The following is an 18,784-nucleotide window of genomic DNA, read 5'->3' as shown; positions in this document are numbered from 1 at the left end:
TTTATTTTGTGGCAGCAAAATTATAAGTAAATATGTTTCTATGTTTTTCAATAAAACCGACCAGTTTTACAAGTTAAGTTTGTACATTTTAAATGTGCATGTGATCAAGGAGTTCCACAGTCCAAGCGGTAGATGTACAAGTTATAAACGTATTTATGAGTTTAAAGTGCATTTGAAACATTTTTTAATCATCTGTTGGTTCAACACTTTTATTTTGAAAAACATCCACGCTGAACCTGTACTTCCTTCCAACAGGAAGTCGCTAAAAGAACGATTGAAAATGTGTTTTTTTTGTTTATTTTTAATTGAAGCAATGTTTTTGGGGGATTTAATCATTAATATTACGATTACGACAAAACAATGAAAGAAGTTTTGATTTTAAAAAGGGAAGTAATCGATGTTAATTGTTTTATTTATTAAACCAACTAAATTTAACAAAAAAATAACAAACTTACTTCCATGTGTGAGCGATTTTTAGCCATAAATCTTAGGGTTTTTTTTTTACCCATGACTTTAAGTGTTTATTTTGCACTATTAAGTTTACAGTTTAGTTACTGTAACGCCGGTAACTAGTAAGTACCAAACAAATTGACAAACTCTCAAAACTAATACAAAGTTTCAGAATTTTGGAAAATTAGTTTTAATAGTTTTTTATTTATTTCAAGAGTTTTGCAAATTGGACATGTTTACTAGTATAGTGTGTGTTTTGACCCAAATGTTGTGTATTTCTTATGTCACATGTTCCTTCATATGCAGGTCAAGAGATTTGGGTCCGTTGCAAAAACCAAAATTACACACACACACACACACACACACAAACACACACACACACACACACACACACACAAGCACACACACACACACACACACACACACACACATCTTAATCCCAAATGATTTTATTGAGGAAGTCGGAGTTGATTACAAAGTACAATAAATTATTAACTACACAACACAGTGAGGTCTTTAAAACACACATAAATATTAACTTAAATCAAACACTGTGTTTGAGAGTTTGTGTGTGTTTTTATATGTTTAAAAAAACAAAAAAATACAATATACAGTATGTACAGGTTACTGCGTCATCCGGGATCAACCCAACACAAACTTGTTAAAAACATGAATCTTTGTTGCTGGAAGAATCTGAACCAGCAGATTTGGATCTTTGAGTTCATGATATGACACGTCTTGATTGGTTGTCTGCTAACATGTCCAAGCTAGCCAGGGATAGAAGAAGAGAGAGTGTCTCTGTCTGGCTGGAGAAGTTAAGGAGAGTAAAAACCCAAACAAAAACAGGAGGAAATACAAACATGTTTCCAAAGCTAAGGGAGCTAAACTTTAGCGTGGAGCACCACCAGGCTCCGTCCTGGTAACTATCAAGTTGAAATGACTCCCGACTACTTCATAGCTCAGTCTTTGTCAACTTTGTTCAGGGAACCGGAAGCTCGGACCAAAAAAGTCGAGCAGAAGTCTCGAGGCCAGAGTTGGAGGACGAGTCGACCCGTCCGAAGAACAAATAGAAAATCAACACGAGACGAGAGAAGGTCGAGGGTTCCGTCTCTAGAAGACTCATCCGGGACTCTAGGAGTCTCTAAGATCCTTCGTTAAACTTGACTGGACTTGATGGTGTCGTCGATCCAGTCGATGTAACGGGTCACTCGGGTGTAGACGCCTGGTTTGTCCCTCTGTCCGCACCCGTCGCCCCAGCTGATGACCCCCATCAGGGTCATCCTGCTGTTGCTGCGGCACACCAGCGGACCCCCGGAGTCGCCCTGCGAGGAGACACGGTCGGACGGTTAAAAACCACATCTGAAGTCGTCTCTCACATCACGTGTGTAGATTTTCTACTTCACCTTGCAGGCGTCGTCCAGTCCTCGGGTGTCTCCGGCGCACAACATGTTGGACGTGACCGGTCGCCCGGACAGAACCTCGGGGACGCATCGCTCTCGGGGCCACAGACGGACGTAGCCTCGCTTCACTCGCTCGGAGAACCCTGCAGCGACTAGAGACAGAAACCCTTCGTCAAACCTTTGACCCGTTTTAGTTACACATGGGGCGACATCTGGTGGTGAGACGGTATAATGCGATCGACTGTATTCAATAATAATAATTATATTTATATATTTCTAATACCTAACAGAAAAAACATAAATGCAAAATCTATTTAATTGTACAACAACATTTATTCAAATAAATGTATTAAAAAAAAAATTACTTTGTATTTAAGATAATACATAAATATATATAATAAATAATAAATAATCAAAATAAACGATGAAATAAACATTTATTTAAAGATACTGCAAGATACAAAAAAAACAACAATAGTAATCAACAGTATACTATATATACATACATATAATACATTAAATAATTAAATATAAATTAAGAATAAAAATAAATGTTTTTTTTGATCAAAATAAAAATAAATAAAGCATTATAAATATCACATTTTATTATTAAGATTAAATACATTTTATGTAATATTTTATAATATAAATTGTTAGCCGTAACTCTAAGTATTTATTTTATTATATTAAGTTTATAGTTTAGTTACTGTTTCCTTAACTTTGAAGTACGGAACAACTTTACAAACTCTTGAAACAAACCTATTCAACAAAAATGCAAAATTGTATATATATATATATATATATATATATATATATATATATGTGTGTGAGTGTGTGTGTGTGTGTGTGTGTGTGTGTGTGTGTGTGTGTGTGTGTGTGTGTGTGTGTGTGTGTGTGTGTGTGTGTGTGTGTGTGTGTGTGTGCGTGAGCGTGTGTGTAATTGTTGGTTTTGAAAGGTAGTAAAGTGTAATTTCATAAACTACAAATCAAATACAAACAGATGGTGAAGATAATGACACTGATCTATATTTTCTGCAGGAAAAGGTCTTGAAACAACATCACAGTAGATTCTTACACTCGGCGTCTCTTCCGTATCCAGAGATCTCACACTCGGTCCAGTCGGGAAGTTCCAGGTTTCGTTCGGGCAAACACGCAGGAAGAACCTCCGGAGAGTTGATGGCACAGATGCCGATGTCCGTCTTCAGCTTCAGCAAAGCTGCGTGACCAGAGACACACAGAGTTAAAAGAGTGTTTTTTCCACTTCCTGACTTTTCCTTCAGGAGGAAAATGAAAACCCTGGGAAAGCAGAAACTAGAGTGGACGGTGTAATGAGTCGTGCTCTCTCCTGGCTCACTGACTCTCTCCTGGCTCACTGACTCTCTCCTGGCTCACTGACTCGCTCTCTGGCTCACTGACTCGCTCTCTGGCTCACTGACTCACTCATTTTCTACGTTTGTTTTCTTTCTCCTGGTCTCATGTGGGAGAAGAAACTGCTTCATCCGTTCAGTCGGTTGTGTTCGGAGGTCGAGCGGGACACGATATGATGGTAATAATATATAACGTGATCACATGAAGCTCTTTGGTTCATTACAAACACAAGGCCTGGGGGCCAAATACAGCATTCGAGGGCAAGTACATTAGATTAGATTAGACTTTATTAATCCCTCTGGTGATCTCCTTCGGTAAATTAGGTTTCCAGTTTACAGCAGAAGACAGAAGGTAAAGGCAAGTTTCATCAAAGCAAGAACAAGAACAAAGTGCAAAGAGATAACAAAGTGCAAATATTACTTTTCCTAAAGTATTTTGAATGCAATACATTCAAATTTATCTTACACAATTATTTTGCCCCGATTCTTTAAAAAAAAATTCTAAATCCGACAGGTTTTTCTCTTGTAAATCAATGGTCCCCCAACATTATTTGAACCATGGACTGCTTTATATTAACTAAAAAACATGTGTTTTCACTAGTTTATAGGTTTCTTTTTTGAGTATTTTTTAAAATCTCGCCTTAAAACACACTTTTATTCTCTGGCTTTTAACACAGCATGACTCTGAGCTGTTTTTAGTGCTTTTTGCTTGTTTTATTTGTTATTGTTTTATCTTTGTGTGATTTAATTGTGCTTTCTTTGCACTTTCATGTCATTGTACAGCACTTTGTATCGACTGTTGTTGTTTTTAAAGTGCTTTATAAATAAAGTTGCTTGATTGATTGATTGAAAAGTGTCTTGCACTAAACAATAGCTTCGCGATTATTGTAAAAAAAAATCAAACTCTTATTTCCTACGATAAACGATAAATCTAAACGTCAAAGACGTGTGTTTGACTCTAAGACAAGTGAGTGTTCTAGTTCTAGAGTCTTCCTCTGGAGAAACACCAACATACCGATGTCGTTGTCGTACGTCTCGTTGTCGAACTTCTCGTGGATCCAGTATTTCTCCACTTTGAAAATCTGCTCGCTGCTGGAGTTCTGTTTCCGGAACGTTCTTCCCAGAACCACCTCCAGCATCTCGGGCTTGTTGCTGCGCGGACGACATGGAAGACGATATTTTAACAACGTCATCTTCATTTCTAGTCATTTCTAGTCATTTCTATAAGAGTATATATATATTGTCGTACACGTCCTCGAAGCAGTGCGCCGCAGACAACACCCAGCAGGAGTCGATGAGGACGCCGCCGCAGCGATGGAAGTGGTTTCTCAGTCGCGCCTGGTAGACGTTGATGGCCGCCTGCCACGGCTGCTCTGTGATGTCACTGACTCGACCGCCAAACATACGGAAGGACGGACGGTTGACCGAGTTGTCCAAACGCTGTCCACACGCGGCTGCGGGGAGAAAGGTCGAGGGTCAGACTCTCTCAAGAGTGATCACGTGTCGAGAGGTTCGGTGGATTCTAACCTTGGTTGTTGTTGTTGTTGGATGTCGGGGCGCGAGGACCAAGAGTTGTGATCAATGGACGCTTTGCTGTTGAGAAAGAAAACATGTTGGTGAGATTTATCTGCTCAAGAAACATTTGGAATTTTATTCAAAGTTTTTTTATTTTAAACAAGTTCAATAAAGAATGGAGTGAAGTTTATATCAGTATTGATACAAACTTGAGGCTCTTTTGATAAAATAACATCGTAATAAATTATCATGACTTCAGTATATCAGTGTCATCAGAATATTTTATAACCTTTCTAATGTTTAAATTAACTTTAAATAATGAACATTTTTCAAAATGAATGGATTTTTTCCACACATTGAATTTATGGTTGTAATTCAAATCATTAAAAAACAAATGTTCTAAATGTAATACTCTTTAATTATTAGCCTATTAAATTAAATTTAAAAATGTTGGTATAATATGCTTTGAATAAAATTTAAGAATTTATGAAATGAATATATAGAAAACTTGTTTTTTTAAAATACAGAAATTAGAATATCAAACTCTACGTGATAAAATGCATTTATTTTTAAATGTTTTGATGTTTTTTCATGTAATAATTAAAAAGAATAAAATAAATTCCACCTTTCAACGTAGAAATTATTAAATACAATAACTCAATAAATACTAATATTTATATTCTTTAAAAAACAACAACATTTCAATTGAAAAAAAGATTGGTATTAGAATGTATTTTTGTATTATTGGAATTACAATAACAAACTTTATGTGTGAAACTAATTTCATTCATTTTGGAAAATGTTCTAAATTTAAAATTATTTTTATTTAAAAATTCAACCTTGTTTAATTCAATTTAACTTGTTTAAATGAATTGATTAGTTTATATGTTTTTTAATGATATTTAAAATCATTCAATTTTTAAAAGAAACTACAACATTTCAATAAAAAAAAAAGTTTTAACACTGAAAATATTAAGAAATATATTGAATATTCTGGTGACACTGATCTACTTCTGTGTTAATACTTCTGTCACTCACAGCACTTGGGAACGTCACACAGCTCCCAGGTCAGCTGCAAGTTTCTGTAAACGTGACACCACGGACCGACGTCACCGTCAGGGTTCCTGTTGGAAAAAATGACACATTTAAACTCAATTTATCTTGAACTTGATGCTTTAGACCGGGGTGTCCAAAGTTGTTTTTGGACGAGGGACACGTTTGATTAAGTTAAAACAAGCAAGGGCCAAACATGTTGTCTCATTCAGAACTTCAAAATAAAAGCTCCTATATATTTTACCAGACACAACAAAAAACATTTTTAGATTTTGAGCTTAAGCTTGTGTGACAACATGACTTGAGGCCATCAGTTAGCATCAATGCTAATCCTTCATTCACAAGACTAGGTTAGAGCTGAGCTGAAAGGCTGTTCATAATCACCTCAACTTTACTTTTTTTTGCATTTTTTTTCATTTCTTCTTCTTACCGACAGAAGTTGTGACCTCCGAGTCCCAGATCCAGTGCGTCGGACCTCCACGCGTTGTTGAGCTTGTGCCTCAAAGAAGGAAAGTCCCAGGCCAGACAAGACACTCCACTCTTGGTGACCGCGGTGGTTCCTCGGTACAGCTGACCGGAGCCCTGAGCACACTCCTGGTTCTGATCTGAGACGCAAGGGACGGTTTAGAGAGGGGCCGACGTGTTACTATTGTCGGGGTGAAGTTAGTACCTTCTGGACACTTTGGTACTGAACAGTACTCCCAAGATATCTGAGTTCCTTTGTAGGTGAAACACCAGGGCGAGTTGTCGTCGTCTGGATTCCTAAATCACACAGAAAGATGAAGTCACATCAAATCTAAGATAAGTTAAGTTAAACTAAAGTATGTACACAATAGTCCCTTTATACAAGTTTAAATGAACAATTATTCCAACTTGCTAACGCAACATTTCTCATGAGGTATCAAACCTCTCAGTAAAGGTGACCTGAACAGCTCCCATAATGCTTTGCCGCCCAGCCAACCCATCATAGCTGTCGGTCAATCGAAATTGCGACATAGAAGTAGAATCTAAATAAGGTATTATAGCGACAAATCAACCGTGAGTATGTAGGGCAGTACGTAGAAATGCATCATGGGAGTTCACCGTTTTGTTGGTACCATGAGTAATATGGGTGCGGTGAGTAGAAGCGAGATCGATGACGTTAAACAGCGATGTAGCGAGGGGACCACTGTGTTTTATCAACTTTATACTCGGTGTATTACCTGCAGAAGTTGTGGTTTCCGAGCCCGAGGCTGCTGGCGTCCACTTTCCTGGCCGTGAACTTCCTTCCTCTCAGCGTGGTGGAGTTCCAGTTGATGCACTCGGCGCCAGATTGACCCAAACTCCACGTGCCACGATACCCGCTTCCTTTGCCGGCAACACAACTCTCTTTGGTGTCTGTCGGGAAGAGGCGAGGGTTCCAGAATAAGTCAAAAATCTCGCAAGACAAGTTAATAAACTGCATGTATGGACGACGTCCAGATGACTAAACTTGAGGCTCATGAACGCCTTTGTAACATTTTCCTAAGAAATGTTTGCATGACTTATGGTTACTATGAATGTCATCAGATTAACACGCGGAGTAAGAAACTGCATCTCATTTTAACCCCGACAGCTGGAATGCTCTGAACCGGATCCAGATGGGGGTGTGGTGTTACAAGAGAATTAGAACCCACAGACGCACAAATATTGTTTTTTTTTAAAAAACACCCTTTTCTCTTGGATTTTATGATCTTCGTCATTGTAAACCACAAACATTATTGTAAGTGAGTCGGGCGTCTACGAATTTCTCAACACTTTATTGGTTGTTAAATAACAACTATGACATAACTGACATTTCAATGAACCAGAATAATACAAGGTCTGGAGAATAAACAACACCAGGCATCATTCTTTAAATACAACTAAATGATATATTAAATAGCATATAGTTCCGGAGACAGGTTAGTTATTATTATATAAGATATATAATAGAAAATTTCGAAATAAAGGTTGACGAAATATAGCTGTAATTGTAATATTATATATATTTTTTAATAATATTATATAATTAAAGAATAAAATAGAAACCATGAGAAATTGTGAAAACATTTTCCGATATAGATTTGAATTCATATAGAGCATACAGCGTAAGTAAAAACATCACAAACATGTAAATTATTTTCTAAAAGTAATGAAAGAATAAATACATGCAGTAAACAGTTAAAATGTAAAAAAAAGAGGGAAAAATATGTTGATGGCTAGTTAGCCCTTTAGCATGGTACTGCGTTTAGCAGTTAGCATCGTAGCGTAGCCGTGGCAAAAAGAACATTATTTGAACACAAATTAAAAAGGGAACAAACATACAATCATATTTAAATATATATATATATATATGGTATTTAGTTTTATACTTACTTATCTCACACTGAGCACCAGTGAAGCCTTTAGGACACTGACAGATGTAGTCGGAAGAGTAAACAGCTTCTTTACACAGGCCGCCATTGTAGCATTGAGACATGTAACAGTCTAAAAAAAAGAAAGAAAAAAAAGGTTGATATATTATTATTATTATTTTCTAGAGTGTCACAAAATAACCTTTAGGATATTCCAACCTTAAAGCTACTAATAAAAGATATTCCTAAAAAGCTTGGAGTTTGAGATTAGCATTAATGTTAGCATGTGCATAATGCTAACGCCTTCTTATTGTTATTTAATTATTTAATTGAAATTAAATTACTTTATTAATATCATAATGTGTTATAAAGACATGTTTGAAGTTTTGTTCTCGTGGATATATTGAAGTTAACGCAACAGTTATTTAACTTTGGACGCACATTGAAGATATGTTGTCGGTTAGCCTGATGGCTAATGGCTACGACATAAACATTCTTGAAAACAGAAACTACACAAATACACTAATAACTCAGATTTTTTTAAATTAAATAATAATAAATAAGTGGCAGTTGCAAAAATGAAAACTAACACGTGAATATTCCGGCGTCTTTCTTATTTGTATAGACTTCTAAATGGGAATCAATGTGGCAAAAGCTAGTACTTAAAATGATTTAGAGACACGGTCGTCTACAGGTTGTATTTATCTAGAAGGAATCTGTTCCAAAACATATAAAACAATGAAGTTTCGAGGTCGAATTGTTTAAAGTTTTTGGGTTTTTAAGCTTCAAATCTTCAAGTCCAGAATAGCAGCAGCTAGTTATATGATCTCACGGTAGTTTGTCGGAAGGGAAATGCGGTGGTGATTTATATTCCCGAGGATAAATGGTGTGTCACAGAAGCCATCTTGAAGGTGCCTGGCACGAGTATTTCAAACAAGCCGAGACTAAACCTCGCCCACAGAAGCGCCCGGGAAACAGACAAATAATCAGGAGGTCGTTGCGGCGACGGCGGAGGTGAGATTTAATCACACAGACGAATGGGGTTTTGGCGAGGATTTCGGGGGTTGAGACGTGTAACTACACACACACTTGCTCACACACTCACTGGTGACGGGCACAACATGACAAAGCTCTCGTCCTCTCGTCGCACAACGGCAATATTCCACTCGCTGTCCCGTCCATCGCAGCCAAGTGTCGCCGAAACGACGCACTGCTGACGTCCCACTATCCACACATTGCACTGAAACACACAACTCACAGTCAGTACGAGACACAGGGTTTGTTATTTTTTGGAGGGCGGGGGGGGGGGGGTTAAAAGTAGACAAAGGTGAAAATGACACAAATGATAAGGATTCACACGATGATCATGATGATGATGATTAAAAGACAAACAGAAGGTGGGGCTCACAAGACGACTCAAGGGGAGGAGGTGAAGACTTCTGGACATGAATGAAAAAAATGGTCCGTCTGGATGGATGCCTGAGCGGCTCACCTCGGTAGAAACGAGTCCCTCGCTTAGAGCGCAGCGGCACCGTCTGCAGAGGGACGACAACAACGTCATGACTCTTTCACAGAGAAAAAACTTGTTTTTAATTTCTATAAAACTAGTTATAATTGACTCACACGGTTAAAAAAAATAATTCAAATCTTCTCACGCAGAGGTTGTGCAAAGTCCTTCACCCTCTTAATGTATTGTGTTATAAATATATTATTATTTAGATGTAGTTACTGATCTTTTTGTAGTGATTTAAACAGTAATCAACACTATGTCTGTTAGCGTTTACTTTATATTTTATTTATTTATTTATTTTGACAAAATCTTCAATAGTATAATCCTTTTATTTCTGTTTAAGTCGCAGTTGTGAGATAATTAATTAAACATTAACGTCCTCATCAATATTTGTTTTAATTCTTTATGGTTTTTTGTGTATTTATTATTTTCGGGGAATATCTATTGAATATTTGTATCATTCACTTGTTGTTTTGTGTTCATTTCTTTATTGTCATTTCAATGTTTTAAGAGAACTTTTCATTAGAACTAGTTTTTATACGTATATGTTCTTACACTTGGTAAACATTTGGATATAGCTATCTATTAATTAATTAAAAATATAGTGTTATTAATTGTTGATGTTTGTCAGTATTTGCTGTTTTTCTTAACGTAAAATCCAAAATAATTTTATATTTTCATTAAAACATCATTATCTGTATTTTAAATTAAAAAAAATGTTTTTTTAAATGTATAATAATTCAAATGCATTAATTGACCCTTTTCATTAGAACTTCTAAGAATCATTTTAATCAACACACAAGGTGAACTTATGTGTTGATTTTTGTCGGTTTATCCCTCTCCTTTTTCTACATAAAATCTTTAACAATATGATCTTAATTTCTATTTTTGATGTCTCAGTCACAAGATAAAAAAATAAACAATAACATCCAATATTTGCATTAATTTGGTGTCTGTGTTTCAATCCACACATAACGTCTTAATAATAATAATGTGTTGATGTTTGTCAGCATCATTTTAACACAAAATTTCTAATAATACATATATATTTTAGTCTCAGTTGTAAGATAATTAAAAAAAAAATCCCACTAATATTACTAATATTAAGCTTAAATTGATGAAAAAATCTCATAAAACACACTTTCATTACATTTCTAAAAAAATAAAATGATGTAGTACTCACAGGGCTGGCTAGGGTGCAGTAGAGAGCTGACACCAGCACAAACAGGCAGATAATCTTCATCGCTCCTTAATGTCCTGAAAGTATAAACACAATAAAACTCAGAAACTACCGGATAATAAAACATGTTTGAATGGACTTATAACCTTCCTTTTTTATACAAACCATTTATCAAAGATTTAATACGTGATACAACAAATGTTCTGCAACCAAAATAAATAAAAGAAACTCCCAAAAGAACTTTCATCTCATTGTGTGTCCAGCCCTCCATTATTGGTCATCTGTACGCAACCTATGATTTTGTCATCAGTGACATCAGTGACATATGACAATCACAGGAAAACCACAAACACAGTCCGTTCCACAATATTGTTTCCTTCCACCGTTTCCTTCCTTCTCTTCCTCTGCTATCTTTTTTTTTTTTTTTCTATCGAGGGAGAGTTTCTAGGGAGGAAAGGGTGGAGCAGGTGGACTGATGGGAAGTGAGGGGTCATTGTAGTGGGGGGTCATTGTAGTGAGGGGTCATTGTTCGTCGTCCTGAGTCAGACGGGAAGTCGTAACTGCAGGTACATCCCATAAGAAAGTCATCATTGGTTTCAAACGTCTTCGTCGATCCAGCTTGAACTCGTAAACAAAATTGCTGAGGCGACAGGAAAAGCAGTCGATCACAGAGCCCGGCGGAGCGTGCCGTGGTGAAGTCCGTGTGGTTGGTGGGTTTCTTTCAAAACCCTCCGACAACATTCCTTCTCTGCGGCAGCAGCAGCTGCGGAGACTCAGAGGTGAGTCAGAACTTTAAAAAGATGGACGGCTGAAGGTTTGGAAAAGGAGATCCTGGGCGAGACCGGAGTCAAGTGTGAGCAGAAACTGAGTCACATTCAGCAGAAATATGTGGAGACCAGAAACAGAAGAAGAAGAAATGACCTAAATACTCAGATGCTTGCACTTCTGCTCTCGGGAAAGTTTTCACCCCCCCCACACCCATCAGACCCACCACCGGTCTGTCGTCTGATCCGCCACTGACTCACATTCTGTGGTCGACTGATCCCGTATCTTCGCACACACAACATATTCTAAGTCTTTGTGAACATGACAATACGACGCACTCACCAGCCTCTTCCAAAAAGATCCCTCGTCTCGTCCCCATAAACCCCCCTCTGGGTTCAGTTCCTACCCCTCGACTGCCCCTCACAACAACAACAGACCGGCTTCTTCTTTGTTTCCTTTGTGCAGCTGTTCATCTCTCTCCGGCGCTGTCAGCTGAAAACATGTGTTTCCTGATGTGTGTTTGTACATATCGACTCCCGCGCACACATCGGCGTAAACATGTGTGAGAGGGTCCAGCCCTGGTATCTCCAGAAGACCAAGGGGGCCCGGATGAGGGTTTCCTCTTGAGGCAACTGGAGGCTCAGACGTAAACAGAACGTTGAGTTTTGTTGATAGTTTGTTGCGACTCAGGAAATTCACGACCCCTGTTTTTTCAACAAGATAGTAGTTGACTTTCTAGCTTATGTTAGATTACTTTATAGTCGACAAAAGTACAAGTAGTTTTTTTTAGCACAAGCAGTAGTAGGCGTATTAGCAGTTGTGCTGATGATCTAGCAACTGCAAAACAATGTAAAATTATCGGAAAACACCTTAATTTGACACCAAAGTCACATGAAAGTTGATTTATTTTTGTGTTGTTATTGTACGCTTTGTATGACAAATTCAAGTCTTTTTGGATTTTTGCTAGTACTGATCAAACCTTGACACCTGAGCAACAACAGTTAGCTATGAAATGGAAAATTAAACCTTTAAAATCATCTTAAATCAAGATGGATTTACAAAAACACCATCATTTATTCGTCGTCTCTGTATTCCTTCATCAATATTTCCTGAGAACATTATTGAAACATGTCGTTTTGCTAACAGAAAAAACGTTTTATGTAACTTTTTTGGCTAACAATAGCCAGCTAGAGCTAATGCTAGTGCTAGTGCTAATGCTAATGCTAATGCTAGTGATAGTGATAGTGATAGTGATAGTGATAGTGATAGTGATAGTGATAGTGATAGTGATAGTGATAGTGATAGTGATAGTGATAGTGCTAATCTGGATCCTTTTCCAAGTCAGCCCAATCTTCCAGAGCCAGAACATCAGTTTATTAATAGCTTATAACTTGTTTATCGGTGTCAATTTCATGGTTAACCTACAACAGCTCGTCCACTCCAATGTCAAGCTAATTTTTTTAAATGCTAACGATAAAATTCATTCAAATATTGACAGACTTTTCATAATAATTTCTCTTCCCAGATTAAAATATGAGCAAAATAACACATTAAATATACAGTAAAAAGAGAAATATTTCTAAGAGAAAAAAGGTAGATTACTCCGCAATTCCATCAACTATTTATTGGTCCTTAGTCTAGGGTTTTTTGCGTCAGTCTAATAGGTTTGATACGCATGTTTTGACATGATTTGCGTGGATTATGTTTTAGACAGGATTTAAAAACTGTTTTCCTTCCAACATTCCTCTATTACATTATTATCGTTGGCACAAAAGTGAACCTGCCAAAGAAACTATGGATCATAGTCTTTTCTTTTTTTTTTCCACAAAATGGTAAAGTTGAAACATGTTCACCGCGGCCCGGGGCGGGGGGTGCGGTTTGGATTCTGGGTCAAACATGAATGAATGGAAGAAATGAAAGCGTCTATGGACTGGCGGCGCGTGACTCACGCGTTGCTTCGTGGCACGTTCAGCAAAGTAGCCGATGATAACAAACCCGTCGTCGGTCGGTGACGCCGTTGACCTACATTCTAGCAGATGTCGGTTTCTAATTAGGAAAAGTTCTAATTTCATACTTTATTAGCGTGTATGGACTGAACACATGGAGAAACAGTGTCGTAAGCTGAACAGATTGACCCAGTTTTACTCGTTAAAAATCGAAAAATAACTGTCAATCTGGACACTAAATGTAACTTTGTATCATGATAACTCAGATTATTGGGGGCGAAACAAAATGTATATTTTTTATTTACCTAACAGGAAGTAGGAGTTTGATTTAAATGTATGTTTTTTTCTTTGACGCTAAGTTTACCTTCGCGTTTGTTCTTCTTAACCAAACTATTTCCTGTTTTATAGTAAGTAAGTAAGAAAGTAAGTCATTTTTATTTATAGAGCGCTTTTCCAGACCAGGGTCACAAAGCGCTTAAACAATCAAAACAATATTCAATAAAGTATATACTTTAAAGATCAAGATAAAACTGATAACACAACAGGAGTTCCAGAAAATCAAGGAAAAGTATAGTAAGTAAGTAAGTAAGTAATTTTTATTTGTATAGCGCTTTTCCAGACCAGGGTCACAAAGCGCTTAAACAGTATGGTTGACATCCATCATCTCGGTCCCTTATCTTATCTTAATCACCTACATCTTCAGATCTCATATATATATACACTTGGATTTTAAGACAACCATCCAGGGGGCCAGAGATCCACCTTGAACTAGTTTCTTTTCAACCCATTTAAGAATAATAAATGAATAAAAGGTGCTTAATTATCGAACAGTATCGACAAACTTGAATTGAATTTCTCTTTTGACGAACCGTCCAAGCAGAAGTTCATTCTTGACAGAGCCATTAGCACATGTGTGTTGAGATGATGTGGCGGATGTGGTTTCGCAGACTTCCAGTAACAAAGTAGGAACTTAAACGTGGAGATATCACGGGGGGGGGGGGGGGGGAGCATACTTGCATCTACCTGTGAAATGCACCTCATCTCCCAGGTGACTATTCCTGTCTCACATCTCCGCAAGATTAGACACTTGGCCGAAGACCAGAGCCGGTCAAAGGCGGCTTTTCTTTTTTTTCCCTGTTGAACAAGGTTTCAAAAATGTCTTCATTATGTGTCACAGCAACGCTCCGGCGGTCATTAAGCTACTTATCAGGCGCTGTTCATTCATGGCGAAGGGGATTTTCATTACAGACGCTGTGGTTTCGACTGCAGAACAGGGAGCTGTATTGTCGCCCACAAGGAGAAGCTTTGTGAGGGAAAAGGCCAGGGGGGGGGACGAAAGGCAGAACCGAAGGATGACAGTTCAAAAGAAAAAGCTAATGGAGGAGAGAGAGACAGAGGAAGGATCTAACAAGTCAGCAGAAAAGAGAGTGAGTGGTCGTGTGACTCATCTATCCTGTGGACGCCGCAGACTCAGATGTTGCAGGATTTATGGGAGCTTTTGGATCTTTGATGGAAAGTTCTCAGAAGTAACAGAACGTTAACAAGGACACGAGGTACATACTCTTAGAATACAGATATAAACAGTTAAAAATCGACTAATTAAACCGCTTCAAAATGACTTACAAAGTCCTAGATGGAAGTTTAAGGAGAATGTCTTACACAAGACACTAGAGAACGGAGGGATCAACACTCTTTTTTTGCACCGCAGACCAGTTTGATATCGGAATTATATTCACGGACCGGCCTTCTGATCAAGAAAGTAGAAATAAATCACTCATTTAGAGTAGTTTTCAGTTTGGAACAAGCGTCTTGATGTGTCAACAGTCACAGGCGAATGTTACTTAAGAGAAAATACCATATCTTTTTCAAAATAAAACACCTTTTCAATCATCAATAAAGCAGGAATTGTAACGTTGCCGGTCGTCGGATCAGGGGATTGTGGAACCACTGGATAAATGCACATCTGGGCCAAATCATTTTAGGGAACTTAAAGGGGAAATTAAAGGGCAACTAATGTCAAACTCCAACTCTACTGACTCACATACATGTTTTAAATGTTGAATCTTCCTCTCCAAGATGCAGTAAGTCACGTTTTGAACTTTTTAGTTTATAAAGTTTGTCTGAAATCTTGGCAAACGAGAGGTTACGAGAGCATAGTCCATTATGACGTAATAATGGCTTCACTCCTCCTCCAGCCAGCTGTGATCACGGCCCGCTTTGTTTATACAACGAGTCTCTTGGAGGTCGAGACTTCTCGGATTGATGACACGCGGTGACTAACCTGGATGCTTAACCAATCACAGTAGAGTGGGTGTGGTTATGGTAAGTTTGAATCTCCAAAAACACAAAAATGTTTTCAGCTTAAGCTCATTTTCAATGTAGAGAGTTTTGTACAAACAGTCACTGATGATACAATAGAGTCCAACATCTATTTAAGACGCACTTACATCAACACAACACCTTTAAACTGCATAAATCACTCATAATTTCTATGCAAGAATTAAAGCTTTATCCAGTTACTAATATCAGCACAAACCTTTTAAGGTATATTTCTTAAAGTATTATCAGTATTTCACAATTTTCCACAGTATTTTTGAACAAAACAAACAACTTAATTACAGTGAGCGGCACCGACCACTACAAACCTGAACAACAACTTATTAAATTAAAACACAAAACAGGCAACAATAAATACAGCAATAAGTCAAGATACATGAAGTCATACGATGATCGGCTACACATAAAACATACTATTGTAAATCATATCTAATTGCTTGACATGTCAATACCAGTAAACCTCCCCCTACTTTAAGTTTAACAGCTTTACGTGCCACGGGTGACTCACACAAGTGTTCGGACCCAAGAGTGACCGCACTGCCAGGAATGTAGATAAAAACCAATTACTACTTTCACTGCGAGATAATGCATCGGCTTAGAGTATCACTGATGTGAGGGAGGAGAGTTCCCAACATTATCATGAAGCCACGCACGCACACACACACACACACACACACACACACACTCACACACACACATAATCAGAGTCCTGGATAACATCGGCACAATCTCAGTACGTTCCCGACATATAAGTATTAGAACGATGTGTGTGTTCTGAGGTTTGATGCAATTATTGATAAACGTGACGTCATTTAAACTTCAACACAGATTCCCTGATGCAGTATATAATGTGTGTGAAATATATCAAAGTAAATTATTTTTTAATATAAATATTTACACAAAAAAACGTAATTTTCATTTGTTATTTCAAAATGTAATGTGTGTTGAGTTTTTCTTTTTTATTTTGTATACATCTTCATTGACTGGTATTTCACTATATTATTTTTTAAAATACATGTAAATATGAATACATATATGTATATAAATATTGTATATATAAGTAAGTCATTTTTATTTGTATAGCGCTTTTCCAGACCAGGGTCACAAAGCGCTTAAACAATCAAGACAATACTCAATAAAGTATATACTTTAAAGGTCAAGATAAAATTGATAACTATTATTACATGATATTACATGATATTATTTGTTTTGTATAAAAAACACATTTGTAGATATCATATTATTAAAAACAATATAATAATGTAAAATAATATTTAATGTTTTACAACATTGGCACTTTTGTCTTTACTAGTTAAGAATGTCTCTTAAAATGATATATTTAAATCAAATCAAGATAACTAAAATAAGTTTACAGAAGTATTTTAAAATATATAAAAAAAATGTAAATGAATAAATGATGCACAAACATAACAATATTAAAACCATATTATTTAAGATATTGAGTGAACAAACGGTTTTTGTAAGTTAATAAAAGTTTAGCTGCAACAGAGTTAATGATATAAAGTTAAAAAACTACATGTAAAATATCGACGAACCTGTTTCCTCTCGAGTGAAGGTGCAATTCCTCGAAAGCTGTAGAGATCCAGAGGCTCGTCTCTCGAACTGACACTTTTCTCCTTCCCCGGGTTTTTATCTGCGAGTGAAGGGGAGGTTCCTGCTGACCTCAGCCGGAGAACATGGCTGCCAGCCCGGGTGATGGAGGCGATGATGTCGCCTGCAGGGCGGCGCCACTCGCCCAAGATGACTTGTTAAGATTCTCTGAAATAGTTGTCATTTTACCGCACGCTACTGATGCAAAAAAAGAAAACAACTATAAACAAAAGAAAACATGTTGAATTTACATTATTTTATATCATACATCAATCTTTATATGGCCCCCTGTATCGTTTATGTTTGGGGCCACAGGTGTAAAGTTTCAGGGACAAAAATGATTCTATCTAGACTTTTTTTTTTTTTTACTTTTTGGTTCATGATATTGATCCAAAAATATGTGGAGCAAAATTGCTTCCAATTCCCGACAAAAAATATCATAAACAGAAACAAAAATTACAATAATCTCAGTCAAGATTATATATCTTCTTTTTGAATTAAATATATATATATAAATATATATATAATGCAAAAAGAAAACAAATATTAATAAAAGAAAACATATTGAAAACTTGAAAATTGAATTTACATTATTTTATATCATACATTAATTTTTGTATATATATATATATATCTATATATATATATATATAGTCTTCCTCTCCAAGATGCAGTAAGTCCCTCATCATGACCATGTTTTGGACTTTTTACTTTATAAAGTTGCTCTGAGTCTGAGAAAGAGAGGTTACGAGACGGGAGTCCATTATGACGTAATAATGGCTTCACTCCTCCACCAGCCAGCTGTAATCACGTCCACTTTGTTTATACAATGAGTCCCTTAGAGGTGGAGACTTCTGGGATTGATGACACGCGATTGATATAACTATTAATAAAAGAAAACATATTGAAAACATATTGAATTTACATTACTAAAGTTCATGTAATAACCCATTACATTTTACATTGATTTTCAACAAATTAACTAATTTATCTTAAATCTCATTTATGTGAGACAAATACTTATGTGATTCTGATGTTTCATGTATTTAAATTTCCAAAAAATACTAGTTGTGTATTCTTAATAACAGGCTCAGTACACTATAATACATGAAGAAAAAATGAATCAAAATGTGAGTAATACCTGATATATACACATGTCTGTGGTATAGAGAAGCATGAAATTGATCATAATTAAAGAGAAAAATAGTTCCGTCACACCTACAGGATGCCTCTCTTTGTCACGTTACAAACGTCTGCATCTTTGTGGGTTTTTCCGGTTGGCGTCCAGGAGTCGTT

The 18,784-nt window shown here is 36.7% G+C and overlaps 1 protein-coding gene across 3 annotated transcripts; it reads right to left on the bottom strand.

Annotated features, from left to right (window-relative positions):
* Positions 1–417: 417 nt before the first annotated feature.
* Positions 418–17,505, bottom strand: plat (plasminogen activator, tissue). Of its 3 annotated transcripts, none has more exons than XM_087788022.1 (15): positions 17,434–17,505; positions 10,833–10,906; positions 9,548–9,674; positions 9,245–9,379; positions 8,162–8,272; positions 6,988–7,162; positions 6,456–6,547; positions 6,216–6,390; positions 5,771–5,856; positions 4,745–4,810; positions 4,467–4,671; positions 4,233–4,369; positions 2,926–3,066; positions 1,854–2,002; positions 418–1,772 (listed from the first exon to the last, which is right to left on the bottom strand). In XM_087788022.1, the coding sequence occupies exons 2-15, from the start codon at positions 10,890–10,892 to the stop codon at positions 1,605–1,607; spliced, it is 1,827 nt and encodes a 608-aa protein (XP_087644148.1). In that variant the 5' UTR covers positions 10,893–10,906; positions 17,434–17,505; the 3' UTR covers positions 418–1,604. The 3 variants fall into 3 exon arrangements, with proteins under 3 accessions (XP_087644148.1, XP_087644150.1, XP_087644149.1); XM_087788023.1 differs by having other exon boundaries at positions 419–1,772; positions 9,632–9,674; XM_087788024.1 differs by lacking the exon at positions 9,245–9,379 and having other exon boundaries at positions 9,632–9,674.
* Positions 17,506–18,784: the final 1,279 nt, after the last annotated feature.

This window comes from Callionymus lyra, chromosome 1 (genome assembly GCF_982586985.1).
Source record: "Callionymus lyra chromosome 1, fCalLyr1.hap1.1, whole genome shotgun sequence".
In the NCBI taxonomy this organism is placed as follows: Eukaryota; Metazoa; Chordata; class Actinopteri; order Syngnathiformes; family Callionymidae; genus Callionymus; species Callionymus lyra.
Note: the sequence above shows the minus strand (reverse complement) of the source record. Positions and strands in the feature narration are given on the sequence as shown.